This window comes from Dipodomys spectabilis, unplaced genomic scaffold (assembly GCF_019054845.1).
Source record: "Dipodomys spectabilis isolate Male_0828 unplaced genomic scaffold, ASM1905484v1 ptg000135l, whole genome shotgun sequence".
NCBI classification, from domain to species: Eukaryota; Metazoa; Chordata; class Mammalia; order Rodentia; family Heteromyidae; genus Dipodomys; species Dipodomys spectabilis.
In genome coordinates, this window is record NW_024870812.1 from 953,476 (window position 1) to 970,400 (window position 16,925).

General features: G+C 42.5%; 1 protein-coding gene across 1 annotated transcript; it reads left to right on the plus strand.

Annotated features, from left to right (window-relative positions):
• Positions 1–11,487: 11,487 nt before the first annotated feature.
• LOC122116459 lies at positions 11,488–16,687 on the plus strand. The gene is given in 4 exon segments (XM_042690102.1): positions 11,488–13,129; positions 13,132–13,286; positions 13,288–13,932; positions 13,934–16,687. Coding segments are annotated over 4 exon segments (5,196 nt in total).
• Positions 16,688–16,925: the final 238 nt, after the last annotated feature.

Genomic DNA, 16,925 nt, shown 5'->3' on the forward strand with positions numbered 1-16,925 from the left:
TCCCTACCCCTGAGTTTAAGCCCTTCGACTGGCAAAAAGAACAAAAAACAAAAACATTTAGTTAGTAAATACAAAATAATGAACCCACATTTGGAATATAGAATTGCTTCTTCCATACTGACACCTGACAACAGTCCCTAATTTATGTACTTTACTTATGTTAGGATACTGTGTTGAAAAAGTTTTGTTCATTAAGTCACAGCAATTAATGCCAGGAATGTGCTTAGATGTCAGGTAAAGTTTAATTCTGGAAATTCAGTGATTCCAGGATTTGTGTTGCCACTGCTAATCACAAAGAGAAGGGTAGGCTAAGTGTGATTTTGAAACCTTTTTGGTGAGTTATAGCACCAAAAACGCAGAGGCTAATTAATATTTGTGAAAGAAAATAAGGAATAACTCCAGATAGAAGGAAAAAATGATAGTAATTAAGGTATACCAGAAACTGTTCTAGAGAACCATTTTTGATTATTGTAGAACTTGTTGTCAACTAGGCTTTTCCTCATTGCTTTTAGCATTCTAAATCTCTTAGGCTAGCTCTTAGTCTCTGTGTGATAAATGTATCTCCTTCTATGCTATTCTTTCATACCTTATCTCCTTTGTTTTCTAAAAATCTCATTCTTTCCATATTTCTCTATGAATATTTCCTGATACTAAATACACCTGTACTGATGGCAGAGGATGATAATGTAAGGGTCCCAAAGCTCATCATTCATTGATGTAACAAAATGGAAAAGGAGGACATATTTATTGCTAATTCAATTTTTCTGAAATGCTGCAATGTCATTATTTGGTTAAAATTTCCATTCTTTGTCTACACAGTGTCATTCAGTTCACATAAATGCAAATATGAGCCAGATGCTGGTGGCCTACACCTGTAATCCTAGCTACTAAGGAGGTTGTGAAAAGAGGATTGTGGTTCAAAGTCAGCCTGCTCAGGAAAGTCAAAGAGACCCTAACCTTCAATTAACCACCAGAAACCAGGAGGTGGTGCTGTAGCTAATCACCCAGGATCAGTGTTCAAGCCCCACAAGAACAAAAGTGGTTAAATATGACTTAAAGTTTCCCTAAAAGGAAAGACAAAATCAATAATCTTCCCAATCAAAAAAAAATTCCAAAATGATTCAGTGCACCTACTTTTGCTGAGTTATGTTATGGATTGTTTGGTGGACATATTCTCTAAAAACAAATCGTTTAACTAGGGATACAGGTGGACCCATTGCAACAATGAGATGTACAAGTCGTTATGTCGAAAAACGAATTTTACAACTTTGGAGGATCGGATGGGGGAGGAGGGTATATGGGAAGGGATGGGAAGGGTAAACAAAGAGGAGGCAACAATGATTGATAAGAAATGTTCTCGTTATCTTGTCCATGTAATTGTAACTCACAAAAAAGTTAGAAAAAATGTTCAAATATTAGCTTTACAATAAACTTCATCTAATATTTCTCATTTGAAAAGAGAAGACTGTATAGTTGATGTCTCTTGGCTTTCTTACTATCTTAGTTCAAATCCAACCCAGGCAGGAGAATCTGTCAAACTCCTATCTGTAATTACACAGCAAAAAATCGAGAAGTGGAGTTTTGGTTCAAGCAGTAGAGTACTAGATTTGGGGGCTAGTGGGCAGGAACAAAAACTGTTCAGGGACAGGGTCCAGCCTCTGGATTCAAGCCCCAGAACCAACATAAACTAAGCAAAAAAGCAAACAAAAAAACCAGATTATTTCATTGGGACCCTCCTTAAAGGAGTACTGGTCTGAGAAGTGGCTCCTTTTGCTGATCATACGCACTGGATGCTCTTTAGGAATCTTTATTGCTCTAGAAAACTCATGACCAAACTAAAGGAATTGATAACTGACTCCTGCAGTAAGAGAATCATGTCAGGAGTGAAATATCTATCCATAAAACACTTTAAAACCTCCATGTCTTTGTTTCTTTGGAGTAGAATTTTTTTTGGGGTCCAGTCGTGCGCCTGAACTCGGGGACTCGGCGCTTTACCTCAGGTCTTCAACTAAAGGCTAGCGCTCTACCACTTGAGCCACAGCACCACTTCTGGCTTATTTATGCTCATGTGGTGCTGAGGAATCGAACCTAGGGCCTCAGGCATGCAAGGTAAGTTCTCTACCACTGAGCCACCTTCCCAGCCCCTGCAGTAGAAAATATTTAAAACAACGTTATTTCCTTCTGTTCTATGCTGGCCACCAAATGGCACATTATTTCTTTTTGGAATTCTCTCAACTAGAAGTTTACAGAAAAATTATATATGAGTAAAAACACAGTAGAAAAAGTTAAGGACAGAGTTTTCTTCAAGCCTTCGGATTCTCTTCTTTTACAGTAAAAAGGAGAGCACAAGTTAACTTGAGCTTTGTCAATCCTCTATGTTCCATTCCTCTCCTGGGATCAGTTTCCACATCCAGTAACATTTACTTCCAGGAACAATCTATGGTGCTGCTTGAGGTATAGTGAATGATTTCTGGCTTCACTGAAATAACACAAGGACACCTTTGGACCTGAAGTAACACGAGTTTTAGATTAGGATCTAACTTTAGTTTTCTACAAGTGAATAACCAATTTTGCCAGCACCATTAACTAAAGAGGCGGTCATTCTTCCATTCTATTTTTTTAGCTCCCTTATCAAAGATTAGATAGCTATATGCCTGTAAGTTCATTACTGGGATTTCAATTCTATTCCATTGGTCCTGAGGGAGGTTCTTGTGTCACTACCAAGCTATTTTGATGACTATGGCTTTTTAGTAGATTTTGAAATTTGGTGTTGATATTTCTCCAGCGCTGTTCTTTCTGTTAAGGATTGTTTTTGCTTTTTGGGGTATTTAGTTGTTCCATATGTATTTTTGGATTGCCTCTTCTATTTTCTTGACGAATTAGGTTGGAATATTGATAGTTATCGCATTGAATTTGTAGATAGCCTTGGGAAGTACTGCCATTTTCACGATATTGATCCTTCCAATCTTGGAGCATAAGAGGTTTTTCCACTTTCTAAGTTCTGTTTTGATTTCCTTTTTCATGTTTTTTTTAAAGTTTTCATCATAGAGTTCCTTCACGTCTTTGGTTAAGTTAATTCCTAGGTATGTTTTTTTTTTTTTTGGGGGGGGGGCTATTACGAATGGAGTTGTTTTCCTGATTTCAGCGACGCTTTTCTCATTGTTGGCATACAGAAAAGTCATTGATTTTTGAGGGTTAAATTTATACCCTGCTACTTTGCCAAAGTTTTGAATCAGTTTGATTAATTTTGGAGTGGAGTCCGTGAATAAGAGAAACACTAGGTCAGCTTGGCACAGACCAATATTTTTGTAAAAGAGACCCAGAAGGACAACAAATAAAAAAATGTTTGGAGAAATGGGATTGCATGAAATTGCAGAGCTTCTGAAAGGCAAAGGAAAGAGTTAGCAAGATCAATAGAAAGCCCACATACTGGGAGAAGATCTTCACTAGCCATACAACGGACAAGGGTCTCATATCTAAAATATACCTGGAACCCAAAAAATCAAATCCCCCCCAAAAAAATCCTCAAAGAAACAACTATCCAATAAATAAAGAGCCTAAGACTTAAAGAGATTCTTCTCTGAAGAAGAAAGAAGGATGGCCAACAGACACATGAAGATATGTTCAACCTCCCTACCCATAAAAGAAATACAAATCAAAACAACATCAAACAACAAACACCTCACCCCAGTTAGAATGGGTATAATCAAGAACTCTAATAACAATAGATGCTGTAGGGGATGTGGCAAAAAGGGAACCTTATTGCATTGTTGGTGGAAGTGCAAACTTGGTCAAAAACCTTGGAAAGCTGTATGCAGGTTCTTCAAAAGACTCCACACAAAGTTCTAGTATCACCCAGCAATCTCACTTTTGGGCATTTACCCAAATGATCACAAACAAGACAATACTAATGTTACCAGCGAAACTATGTTTATTGCAGCATTATTTACCATAGCTAAGATATAGAACCAACTCAGATACCCCTCAGTAGATGAATGGATCAAGAAAATATGGTCTATATACACAATGAAATTCTCTGCCTCCATCAGAAAGAATAACATTGCCCCATTTGTTAGGAAATTGAAAGCCTTGGAAAAAATTATATTAAATGAAGTAAGCCAGGCCCAAAGTAACAGGTCCCATGGTTTCCTTTATTTTCAATAACTAGTAAATGTCTGAGACAAGCAGAAAAAGTCAGATAAGTTGATGTTAGGTGAAATGAACACCAAGATAAGGATTCAAATGTATTTTTTTTTCTTTCATGGCATTCTTTCTAACATATTTATCAGATGATTTCTTTGTTGCTTTGTATGTCCCTCCCCCACAGTATAACCCCTGATTTTATTGTATTTGATATTGGTATAATTTGTGGAAGGGAAGGGAAAAAACAAATTGTTTAAATAGGGATACAGTTGGACCCATTGCAACAATGATATATACAAGATGTTATGTTGGAAAAAGAACATTAAAACTTGCCTGGAGGAGGGGAGTGAGTGTGGGTTGGGGGGGTGGGGAGGTGTGTGTGGGTGAGATAAGAAGGGAATGGAAGGGGAGTCAAAGGATGGGGCAACAATGCTTGATAAGAAATGTGCTCATTACTTTGCCCATATAATTATAACCCCTCTCCATGTTATTTTCACACACACACACACACACACACACGCGCGCGCACACACACACACACACACACACAAGACCATTTCAAGCCAGGTGCCAGTGGTTCATACCTGTAATCCCAGCTACTCATAGGCTGAGATCTGAGGATTGAAGTTCAAAGCCAGCCCAGGAATAAAAGTCCCCATAAGACTCTTACCTCCACTTAACAACTCAAAAGCCAGAAGTGGCTCTGTGGCTCAATTGGTAGAGTGCTACGTAACTTGAGCCCAGAGTCTCAGGGACAGTGCCCAGGCCCTGAATTCAAGCCCCACAACTGACAAAAAATATAAATAAACATGTAAATGTCTGAATTTCTTGTGAAATGGTAACCTCACTGTACATATATAAGTAACAATTACATTTAAAAAAGAATCAGAAATCCCGAAGCCATGGGTCATTAGGATGTGCATCTACTTTCCAGAATTTCAAAGTCCCATCGTCTGAGCTGGTAGCACACAGGTTGTAGCCCAGGGTGATGAGAAAATATGAAGCCAGAGATCCTTTCAGATTGTCCCACTAACTCTTTTTTTACTTTAAGCAAAAAAACAAACAAAACAAAGGAAAGCAAACAAAATAGACTTTATGCTTAATTAAAGTGCTATTAAAGATTCCAGGCAGAATTATATTGTTAAATGATGAGTATGTACATATGTTTTGTAGATACAGAACTCACATGTGTCACAAAAGTATCCATAGATTCATACTAGAAATTCTTAAGTGTAAAGCATGTTAATTAGGCGAATTTCATTAAGTAGTCAATGAAGAGAACACCACACGGTATTCAGTCAGGTAAGTAGTTTATTTACTGAACTGCTGCCCATGCCATACATGGTAGAAAGGCATGTACAAAAAATGGGGTGACCCAACCTTGGGCGAGGACTTATCTAGGGATGAGGTGTGGCCAGGTGGGGGAAAATTCTGGCCACACTGGATCTAGATGTGACTTTAAGACCTGGGACTCACCTCTGGTTTGATGGAAAGTGTGACAAGAGGCTGACCTGGTTGTGACTTAGCAGGAGGGAGAGGTGGCTGCCTCCAGGTGTGCCAAATACCTAGATAACAAAGGGTGGAAACTTAGTCAAGAAGTGGGAAGGTGTGTGCAAAGGGTCTGCATGGCCTGGGGCAAACCTAATACACAATACAGGTAGTACCTCTGCCATGTGATTCCTGACTCCAAAAAATTCATTCTCAATAATTTTCTTTCTTTCTATCTTTCGCTTTCTTTCTTTTTTCTTTTTCTTATTTTCAAACTTACCATATATTTTAATATCAAATCACCCATATTAGCCAATGATTAAATCAAATTATCTGTAATCATTTATTTCCATAATATCATCTAGAGTTAGGCAGAACTGGAGCTCACACCATTAACTAAAGTGATAGAATTTGAGAGGATCACTGTTCTGAATGCATCTAGGAAGGAAAGTATCACCCATATCAACCTACAAGGTAGGGATATTGGAATGCAATCATGATCCCTGCTTTTTGGGATGGGTGCAAAAATTGCTACTCTATGAGTACAGTAACTTAAAAACAAGAAAGGATTGCTGGAATGACTCCAGTGGTGGAATACCTGTCTGGCAAACACAAAATCTAAACTCAAATCAACTTCCTAAAGATAAAATAAGAAAAGAAACAAAGAACAACTCATACTGAGCATGTGTTTAATGTAAACATTTACACTAAATTATTGTAGTTATAAATGCCATCACTTATTTCTAGGGGCAAACACATTTTGTGTCAAGCCTAAATGAAAAAATAACACACTATATATAAAGCCTTGGTAAAACACAGTTCTAGCTTACAATGATGAACACATAAGTTTGCATGTGCAGTGGTGTTGCAGGGTTGATATATATAAATATACATGTATATATATATATATATATATATATGTATATATATATATATATATACTACATGTATACATAAATACATACATACATATATATACATGTATGTATTTATATATCAAGCAACATAATAATTAAAAATAAAAAATTACAATGAATAAATTTAGTTCACATATACCTTTCCCAGAGTATTATTTTACCTGAACCAATTCATGTCTTAAAGTCTCCAATGCTATATGACTGTTACATGGTTGCTGATCCCTTTCAGCTTTTTCATGATATTGTTTTTTCTTTGTTTTTCAGATGAAAAAGCCTGGCAATAAACATACTTGTATGACATTCCTTTCTTTAGAAAATGAAAAGCATGTTGTGTTAACTGGCTCTTTATGTATCATCAAACTAATTTTTTATAATTTCAAGTACACATTATCTTAGACTGAGATCTCACTCATTCTCTTCCAATAGTACCCATGGGAAGGAGAATATGAAGGATCATTTTGTTACTTTGGGAGCTTCTATCATTAATCACTGAAATAAATATTATGAAAATGAAACTCTGAAATTATTTAGAGAGATCACTTGAAAGTTACCTTTCTACACAATAATTATACTCCCTCAACTATATCATAGAACTTAAAATAAGTAACAATTTAGCTGTGTGACAGTGGCTCATGCCTCTAACCCTAGCTACTCAGTAGCTGAGATCTAAGGATGGTAGTTCATAGCTAGCCCTTACAGGAAATCCATGACATTCTTACCTCCAATTAACCACCAGAAAACAGGAAGTGTCACTGTGGCTCAAGTGGTAAAGTGATAGCCTTGATCTGAAGAGCTCAGGAACAACGCCTAGATCCAGAATTCAAGCCCCATAACCAAGAAAAATTAAAAAAATAAAAACTGGTCAAAATGTAATATTTTAAAGCTAATGTGCACATATACACAAAAACTGTATATAAATAAAACTGTAATAGTCCCTGGACTGGCAAAGAAAAAGAGATTAAAATGAAATTGCTTTCAATAATTCATTTAGATGATATATATTGACAGAGAAGCCTACTGGAACTCACATCACTAATTGAGGTAAAATTTGAGAAGATCACATTTCAGGACCAATATGCAAGGAAAGTACTAAGAGTCTCATATCATCCTAAAGCCTGGCATGTTGGAATGCATTTGTGATCCCAGCTACTTGGCAGACAGAAGTGAGGAACTTAGCCTCTGTTAAGCCCTCAGCAAAATTGAAAACCTATGAGAAAGTAAATAAATCGAAAAAGGATGTTCTAATGGTAGAATACTTGTTCAACAAACAAAATATCTAAATTCATACTCATTTCCTAAAAGAGGAAATAAAAGGGAAGAAATAATGTAAGAAAGAAAGAAAGGACGAAAGAAAGAAAGAAAGGACAAAAGAAAGGACGAAAGGACGAAAGAAAGAAAGAAAGAAAGAAAGAAAGAAAGAAAGAAAGAAAGAAAGAAAGAAAGAAAGAAAGAAAGAAAGAAAGAAAGAAAGGAAGAAAACAGAAAGGAAAAGGGGCTGGGAAGGTGGCTTAGTGGTAGAACGCTTGCCTTGCATGCATGAGGTCTTGGTTTCCATTCCTCAGCAAAACATAAGCAAAAAAAAAAAAGCCGGAAGTGGCTCTGTGGCTCAATTGGGAGAGCACTAGCTTTGAGCTGTAGAGCTGAGGGACAGCACCCAAGCCCAGAGTTCAGTCCTCACGACCAGACTCCCCCGGCCAAAAAAATAGAAAGAAAGAAAGAAAAAGAAAAGAAAGAAGGGAGGAAAAAGAAAGGGAAAAGGAGAGGTATAAATAAAAACCTCAGCATGCATTAGATGTTAATAATGACCCTAAATCATTTTAGCTATAAATGGCATCATTTAATTCTGGGCAGAGACATTTTGTATCACACCTGAATAAACCATAGCATACAAAGCTTCGGTAAAATACCACTTACAAAGCTTTGGTAAAATACATGTCTGGCTTATTCTGTTGGACCAATAGGAGTGTATGTCTAGTGTTGCTGCAGGTATGTTAAGGTGTGTGGGAGTTTACCATCCTGATGATCTTGCAATGATGAAATTGACTAACTACACAATTACCTGGGCAGATCCCTGCTGAGACCTATATTAAGTCACAGGTTAGGAAAGTACAATATTTACAATGATATATATATATTATATATATATGTATATAATTTACAATGAAATATATATATAATAAAAATAATTTTGGTCACAAAATTTTGCGACCAAAATTATTTTTACCTGATTCTGTGTATGTTTTTCATTCTATGTACAAGTTCCTCATTCCCTTCTGTCTCATTATGTTGTCTTTCCTTGGTTTTGTTTTGTTTTCAGAACCATGGTATAACAGGACATTTATTGTATTTTTGTCTTATAGTCTTCACAAAGTCTGCAGTTAAATATTCTTAAGTTCCTTTTGTTAGAAAATTTCAAGCCCATTGAATGGGATCTTCATCATTATTTTGTTATGTTCTCAAATACGTTTTTATTTCTGGCATTTCACCTGTGTAATCTTACTTCAATCTTTTCCAAAGGTCACTTTAGTGGAAGAAGGAAATTCAAAATGGATTCTGGTAGAGAATTTCTGTTACAAAAATCTCTGATACATAGTAAGGCAAGCAACTCCAAAATTATTCATTAGAGAGATGAGTTGAAAGTCATCTTTTCAGAGGCTTGTGTTGGAGCAGGGCTGGCTTTCCAGGCAGGAGATGGGCTATGTGAGAAGCTTCTAGCCAAGCAAGGTGTGGCTTCAAGGGCAGTTATAGGGAAGTGGAGGTTTTTTGGTATAGCATTATGGGCTTTGTGGGAAGAAGTAGGTCCAAGGCTGTGTTTGCGAGGTTAGGCCATTTAGAAGTAGGCTAGTTATGGGTGAAGTTTCTGATGAAACGAGGATGGGCTTGTGGGAGAAGGCTAGTTGTGGGTGGGGTAAGAAAGGGAAAGGAGGAGCTTGGACGTACTAGGATATGGGAGCAATGGGACTATGAAGGACTAGAGTAGTTATGGGCCCGGTATCTGGTGGATGAATTGAGGATTCGAGGGAGGAGCCTGATGTAGGCGGGGTTCTTGGTGCAGCAAAGCAGGATATAGAAGGAGGAGATATGGCTGTATCTTGGTTTCTGGTGGTGCAGAGCAGGGATTGCAGGACGGGGTGGAGTGGAAGAAGGCTTTCCCTGTAGCAAAGGAGTGCTTTCAGGAAGGAGTCTGATTGCAGTCAGGCCTTTGAAAATTTATAGCGGGACTACCAGGTGGTATGTTAGTTAAGTTTTGACTTTTTAAGGAGGAGGCTGACTGGAAGTGGTTTTCCAGTGGATCTAATCATGTTTTATGGAAAGAGGGAATTGGAAAGGCGCAAGACTTAGTGAAGAGTGGGGCTAAAAAAATAAACAGTTACTGCTAATAGGAACACCATTTTCTGTCACTATAAAATTATATTACTTTATGTATGCGAGAGATATTGGAGAAAGTAGCCAAGTAATTTTTCCTTCTTAGTGAAATTTTTCTCTATTCCAGTTGAGTGAAAGTAAAACCACAGGTCACATCAGGCTCAGGCACGCGGTAGACTAAGGCACATAAAGCACTGGACTTGATTCCCCAGCACAACCTTTAAGGACCACAAATAAAAAGCTTAAAATGTCTCACTTGAACATAATGGACCCTCTATGGTCTTAATATTGTGAATGAATAGAACTTTTACTCTGGCCAATTTAGAAATCCTAAAACTAAGTAAGTAGTAATGTTTTAAAATTATATAATATTGGAAAGTATATTAAAATAATTATGAAAATATAAAATTGAATATAGAATGTTCATTCTCCCCCATCAATTTTTAATCTAAAAGAATTTTAAACCAGAAAATTGCCATATAATGAGATTGCAGCATGGTTTCTTTTCAGTCATCAAAATGGTGACTTAAGCAATGTGTCTTTGTAATGAAAGACCCCAGTTAATGCTAGCCCACTAGATACCCCAGAAAAAGTGCTGTGCTGTCCCTGCCCTGCGAAACTATGTAAAAAAAAAAAAAAACAAAAGAGGGTGAGGCAGAATGTTGTGGCCAGGCCGTTAACAACAAGCTCCACTGAGTCAACCCCCTGTGGGGCAAGTACAGACATGTCAACAAGCTCCACTGAGTCAACCCCCTGTGGGGCAAGTACAGACATGTCAGCTAAGCTCCACTGACCTTGCCTAACCCGCTCGCCTGACTCAAAATTAGCCAATCAACACCCTGTAACCACCTGTAACCAGGCATCTCGCTTCTGTTACCCTGCTTCCAGCTGTCCATAAAAAGGGATGCTTTCATGTGCCCCGGCGCGCAAGTCTCCCGATAGACTTTGTCGCCCCGGGTACCCATGTAAAAGCAGGTTCCCAGCCACCGACCCAAACCTTGTGGATCTTGAGGTCGTGTGTATCTGGGAGCCTGGGCATGCCTGAATAAACCTCTTGCTGATTGCATCCGCACAAGTGGTCTCTCTGTTCCTTGGGAGAGGGTCTCTTCAGATTGAAAGGCGCCCAGATCACCGGGGGTCTTTCATCTGGGGGCTCGTCCGGGATCGAGACCCCCTACCCAGGGACCACCGACCCATTTCTGGGAGGTAAGCTGGCCAGCGTCTGTGTGTTGTCTGTAGTTAAGTTGTGTTGTCAATTACTGTGCGCTTGCGATTCTGTGAGTCGGCTGTGCTCGTTTGACTTTGGCGGACCCGAGGAGCTGACGGGCTCGTACTCCCAACCGCAGCCCCCAGGAGATGTCCTGGAGGGGTTTGGGGTCTGAAAAAGTGGCCCATTTGTTTTCTGGAACCCGGTCCTTTTGGACGCGTGGTTCATTTGGGAGACGAGAGATCCGGACTCTCAACACAGTCTCCATTTGATTTCTACTTTCGGTTTGCTGCCGAAACCGCGCAGCGAAAAATAAGTGTAGTCTGTGTTTGTTTTATTTTGTTTGTGTCTGCTTTGAGATTCACTATGGGACAAACTGTCACAACCCCCCTTAGCCTTACTTTACAGCACTGGAAGGATGTTCAAGTCACAGCCAGCAATCTTTCGGTAGAAATCCGGAAGAGAAAATGGACGACCTTCTGTTCATCAGAATGGCCCACCTTCAATGTTGATTGGCCACGAGAAGGAACCTTTAACTTGACTATTGTTTTGCAGGTTAAGGCCAAAATAATGGACCCGGGACCACATGGACACCCGGACCAGGTCCCTTATATTGTTACCTGGGAGGCTCTTGTTTTAGACCCTCCCCCTTGGATTAAGCCCTTTTTATTCGCCCTAAACCTCAAAGTCCCTACCCCCTTAACCATCCCATCTGCCCCCCAGCTTTCTCTCCCACTCCTTCCTTCCCCAACTCCCCATCCCCCTCCACATACTTCACTTTACCCAGCCCTTGTTCCTTTAGAAAATAAAAAGCAGGCTCCAGAAAAGGACAGGCCTACTGCCCCGAAGGTTTTACCACCGGGGGAAGACGTCCTGCTGGACTTACTGACCGAGGATCCGCCACCCTATCAAGGGGCCGCTCCCCAACCTCCGGGAGCGGAAGCTGCCGCTCCTCAACCACCCGCCGACCCCGCACCATCCCCAATAGCTGGCCGGCTCCGAGAACGCCGAGAGCAGGCCACAGACTCTGCCACCACCTCTCGAGCCTTCCCCTTGCGCGCGGGGTTGGGTGGGCAGCTACAGTACTGGCCTTTCTCAGCCTCCGACTTGTATAACTGGAAAAATAATAATCCTCCCTTTAGCCAAGATCCCTCCAAATTAACTTCTTTAATTGAATCTATCTTGGTAACTCATCAACCCACTTGGGATGATTGCCAACAGCTATTACAGGTACTGCTGACTACTGAGGAAAAACAACGCGTTTTTCTCGAAGCAAGGAAAAACGTCCCCGGAGAAAATGGGCGTCCCACTCAACTACCCAATGAGATAAACGCTGCTTTTCCCTTGGAACAGCCAAACTGGGACTTCAATACACCTGAAGGTAGGAACCACCTACGCCTTTATCGCCAGTTGCTATTAGCGGGTCTCCATGGGGCCGCTCGGCGTCCCACCAATTTGGCTCAGGTTAAGCAGATAGTTCAGAAAGGAGAAGAATCGCCCTTGGCTTTCCTTGAACGTCTTAAGGAGGCGTACCGCATTTACACTCCTTATGACCCTGAGGATGCGGGACAGGCTACAAATGTCGCCATGTCTTTCATTTGGCAGTCAGCTCCAGATATCAGAAAGAAATTAGAAAGGCAGGAAAATCTCCAGACACTATCCCTACACGACTTGCTCAAGGAAGCCGAACGTATTTATAATAAAAGAGAAACTCCAGAAGAGAAGGAGGAAAGGGTTAGAAAGGAAGCAGAAGAAAGGGAGAGTGCACGTGACTGTAAAAGAACTAAAGAAATGAGTAAGTTACTGGCCACCATAGTGACAGGACAGAAACAGGATAGACAGAAGGGAGACCGCCGAGGTACCCAAATAGAAAAAGATCAATGTGCATACTGTAAAGAAAAGGGGCATTGAGCGAGAGACTGCCCAAAGAATCCCAGGAGACCTCAAAGACCAAGACCTCAGACATCCCTGCTCACCTTAGACGACTAGGGGGGTCCAGGCCAGGAGCCCCCCCCGAGCCTAGGATAACTCTGGAAGTTGGGGGGCAACCCGTCACCTTCCTGGTGGACACGGGGGCCCAACACTCGGTGCTGACCACAACCTCCGGACCTCTGAGTAACCGATCAGCCTGGGTCCAAGGAGCCACTGGAGGGAAGCGGGTACCGATGGACCACCGACCTTAAGGTACAGTTGGCTACCGGTAAGGTGACGCATACTTTCTTGCATGTTCCCGACTGCCCCTATCCCCTACTGGGAAGAGACTTGCTTACTAAACTGAGGGCACAAATTCATTTCGAAGAAACTGGGGCACACATTACTGGACCCAAAGGACAGTCATTGCACGTACTAACTCTCGGGATAGAGGATGAGTACAGGTTGTATGAACAAGAAAAGAGCAAAGAAGACCCGTATATACACCCCTGGGTGCAAAAATTCCCACAAGCTTGGGCTGAGACGGGAGGTATGGGCTTAGCCGTCCACCAGGCTCCTTTAGTTATTCTACTAAAAGCTGCTGCCTCGCCTATATCCATAAAGCAATACCCGTTGTCCCAAGAAGCCCACCGGGGAATTCGCCCTCACATAAAGCGACTGCTAGACCAAGGAATACTAACTCCCTGCCAGTCTCCTTGGAATACCCCGCTCCTCCCAGTCAAAAAGCCGGGAACTCAAGACTATAGACCAGTACAGGACTTGAGAGAAGTCAATAAGCGGGTCGAGGACATCCACCCCACGGTCCCTAATCCATACAACCTACTAAGTGGACTGCCCCCTACTCACGTCTGGTACACCGTTCTGGATCTAAAGGACGCGTTTTTTTTGTTTGCGGATCCACCCTAGTAGTCAGCTCATTTTTGCCTTTGAATGGAAAGATCCAGAATTGGGAGTATCAGGGCAATTGACTTGGACTAGGTTACCCCAGGGATTTAAAAACAGCCCTACACTATTTGATGAGGCGTTACATCGGGACCTAGCCGACTTTAGAATTCAACATCCAACCTTAATATTGCTCCAGTATGTAGATGATCTGTTACTGGCAGCCCAGACGCAGGAGGACTGTATATCAGGGACTGAAGACCTCTTGCAGGCCCTGGGTACCATAGGATACAGGGCCTCCGCAAAAAAGGCGCAAATTTGCCAGAAGCAGGTCACATATTTAGGATACCAGATCAAGGATGGGCAGAGATGGCTGACTGAGTCTTGCAAACGGGCAATTATGAATATTGCCCCACCCCAGAGTCCAAAACAACTGCGGGAGTTTCTGGGTACAGCTGGATTTTGCCGTCTATGGATCCCCGGCTTTGCGAAGATGGCCGCCCCTCTGTACCCGCTGACAAAACCAGGGACGCTGTTCGCCTGGGGAGAGACTCAACAAAAGGCCTTCCAAAACATCAAGGAGGCCCTTTTACACTCCCCAGCCTTAGGGTTGCCAGACTTAACCAAACCTTTTGAGCTATTCGTAGATGAGAGACAAGGGTACGCAAAAGGAATCTTGACCCAGAAGCTGGGACCCTGGAGACGCCCTGTGGCTTATCTTTCCAAAAAGCTGGATCCGGTTGCTTCCGGTTGGCCCCCATGCTTGCGGATGGTAGCGGCGATTGCAGTTCTGGTAAAAGACTCGGGTAAGCTCACACTGGGACAGCCGCTTATTATTCTGGCCCCACATGCCATAGAGGCCCTGGTCAAACAACCACCAGACTGCTGGCTTTCTAACGCCCGCATGACACACTACCAAGCCATGCTTCTAGATAAAGACAGAATACAGTTCGGGCCTATAGTGACTTTAAGCCCAGCCACCCTGCTACCACAACCGGGGGAGGCGGAACCCCATGACTGCTTGCAGATCCTGGCCGAAGTACATGGAACTAGACCCGACTTGACCGACCAGCCTCTCCGAGATGCCGATTTCACCTGGTACACAGATGGGAGCAGCTTCTTGGACAATGGGGAGCGGAAGGCCAGAGCCGCTGTTACCACCGAAACTGAGGTAGTTTGGGCCGAGGAACTTCCGCCTGGAACATCAGCACAGCGCGCCGAGCTGATCGCCCTAACCCACGCACTCAAGATGGCTAAAGGCCATAGTCGCTATGCCTTCGCCACCGCTCATGTACATGGTGAGATCTATCGCAGGCGGGGCTTACTGACCTCAGAGGGCAAGGAAGTTAAAAACAAGCCTGAAATCTTGGGCCTGCTTGAGGCCTTGTTCCTGCCCCCAAAACTGAGCATTATGCATTGTCCGGGACACCAAAAAGGACAGACCCCGGAAGCAAGAGGCAATCGACTGGCTGATAAAGCGGCCCGAGAAGCAGCGCTAAGAGGGACTCTAAAAACCCCGGTCCTTCCAGTAGCGGCTAAGCCCCAGACAAAAAGACTCAGTCCACTCCCTTACAGCCCAGAGGACATGAACGACCTAAAGAAAATGGGGGCCACCTTTAACCCCAAAAAAGAAATTTGGACTTATAATGAAAAAATAGTTTGGCCAAGAAAGTGGACTCACCAGATGATAGACCGCCTCCACAAATTAACCCATCTCAGCAACCGAAAAATGAAGACCCTCCTTGATCGAGAAGAGGGACTAAGGTATCTCCTGGGAAAAGAGGACAGTTTACAATTGGTGACAGATCAGTGCACAATATGTGCACGTGTCAGCGCCGGAAAGACTAAGGTAGGACTAGGAGTGCGGGTACGGGGACAACGACCGGGGACCCACTGGGAGATCGACTTCACAGAAATAAAACCTGGAATGTATGGATACAAGTACCTCCTAGTGTTCGTGGACACATTTTCAGGCTGGGTGGAAGCCTTCCCTACCAAACAAGAAACCTCCAGAGTGGTAACCAAGAAACTAATGGAGGAAATTTTTCCCCGGTACGGTATGCCACAGGTACTAGGGACTGACAATGGGCCCGCGTTCGTCTCCCAGGTAAGTCAGCTGGTGGCCAAACTGCTGGGGATTGATTGGAAATTACATTGTGCTTACAGACCCCAGAGTTCAGGACAGGTAGAAAGAATGAATAGAACAATTAAGGAGACTTTAACTAAATTAACGCTTGCAACTGGCATGAAGGACTGGGTGTTCCTCCTACCCCTAGCCCTTTATCACGCCCGCAATACCTCAGGCCCCCATGGCCTCACCCCTTTTGAAATTCTGTATGGAGCCCCCCCACCTGCTGTTAACTTCTTTGACCCAAACATCTCTGACTTTGCTAATAGCCCCTCTTTGCAAGCTCACTTACAGGCACTCCAGATCGTCCAGCGGGAAGTCTGGAAACCTCTGGTGGCAATATACCAAGATCACCAGAGCCACCCCGTCGTGCCTCATCGCTTCCAGATAGGAGATTCCGTGTGGGTCCGCCGTCACCAGACAAAGAATTTGGAACCCCGGTGGAAAGGCCCGTACATCGTCCTCCTCACCACTCCTACGACTGTAAAGGTAGACGGAATCGCCGCCTGGATCCACGCGTCCCACGTCAAGGCGGCCTGGGCCCCGGAGGAAACCTCAGAGACCCCAGCCTGGAAAATACAGCGCACTCAAAACCCCCTGAAGATAAGATTTACTCGAACATGATTCCCCTCTTTTGTCTTTTGCTATCTCAATTGTGCCTCACTTCTCCCAACCCACATCAGCCCATACAACAAACTTGGCAGATCATATCTGGTACTGCAGATACAATTTGGCAGATTAGCTCTGGGGACCATCCCTGGGGAACTTGGTGGCCGGACCTTACTCCTGATGTTTGCCAATTAGTGGCCGGAGTAACTTCAGGAGGCTGGGATATACCTGATTCCTATTCTACTAACATTCC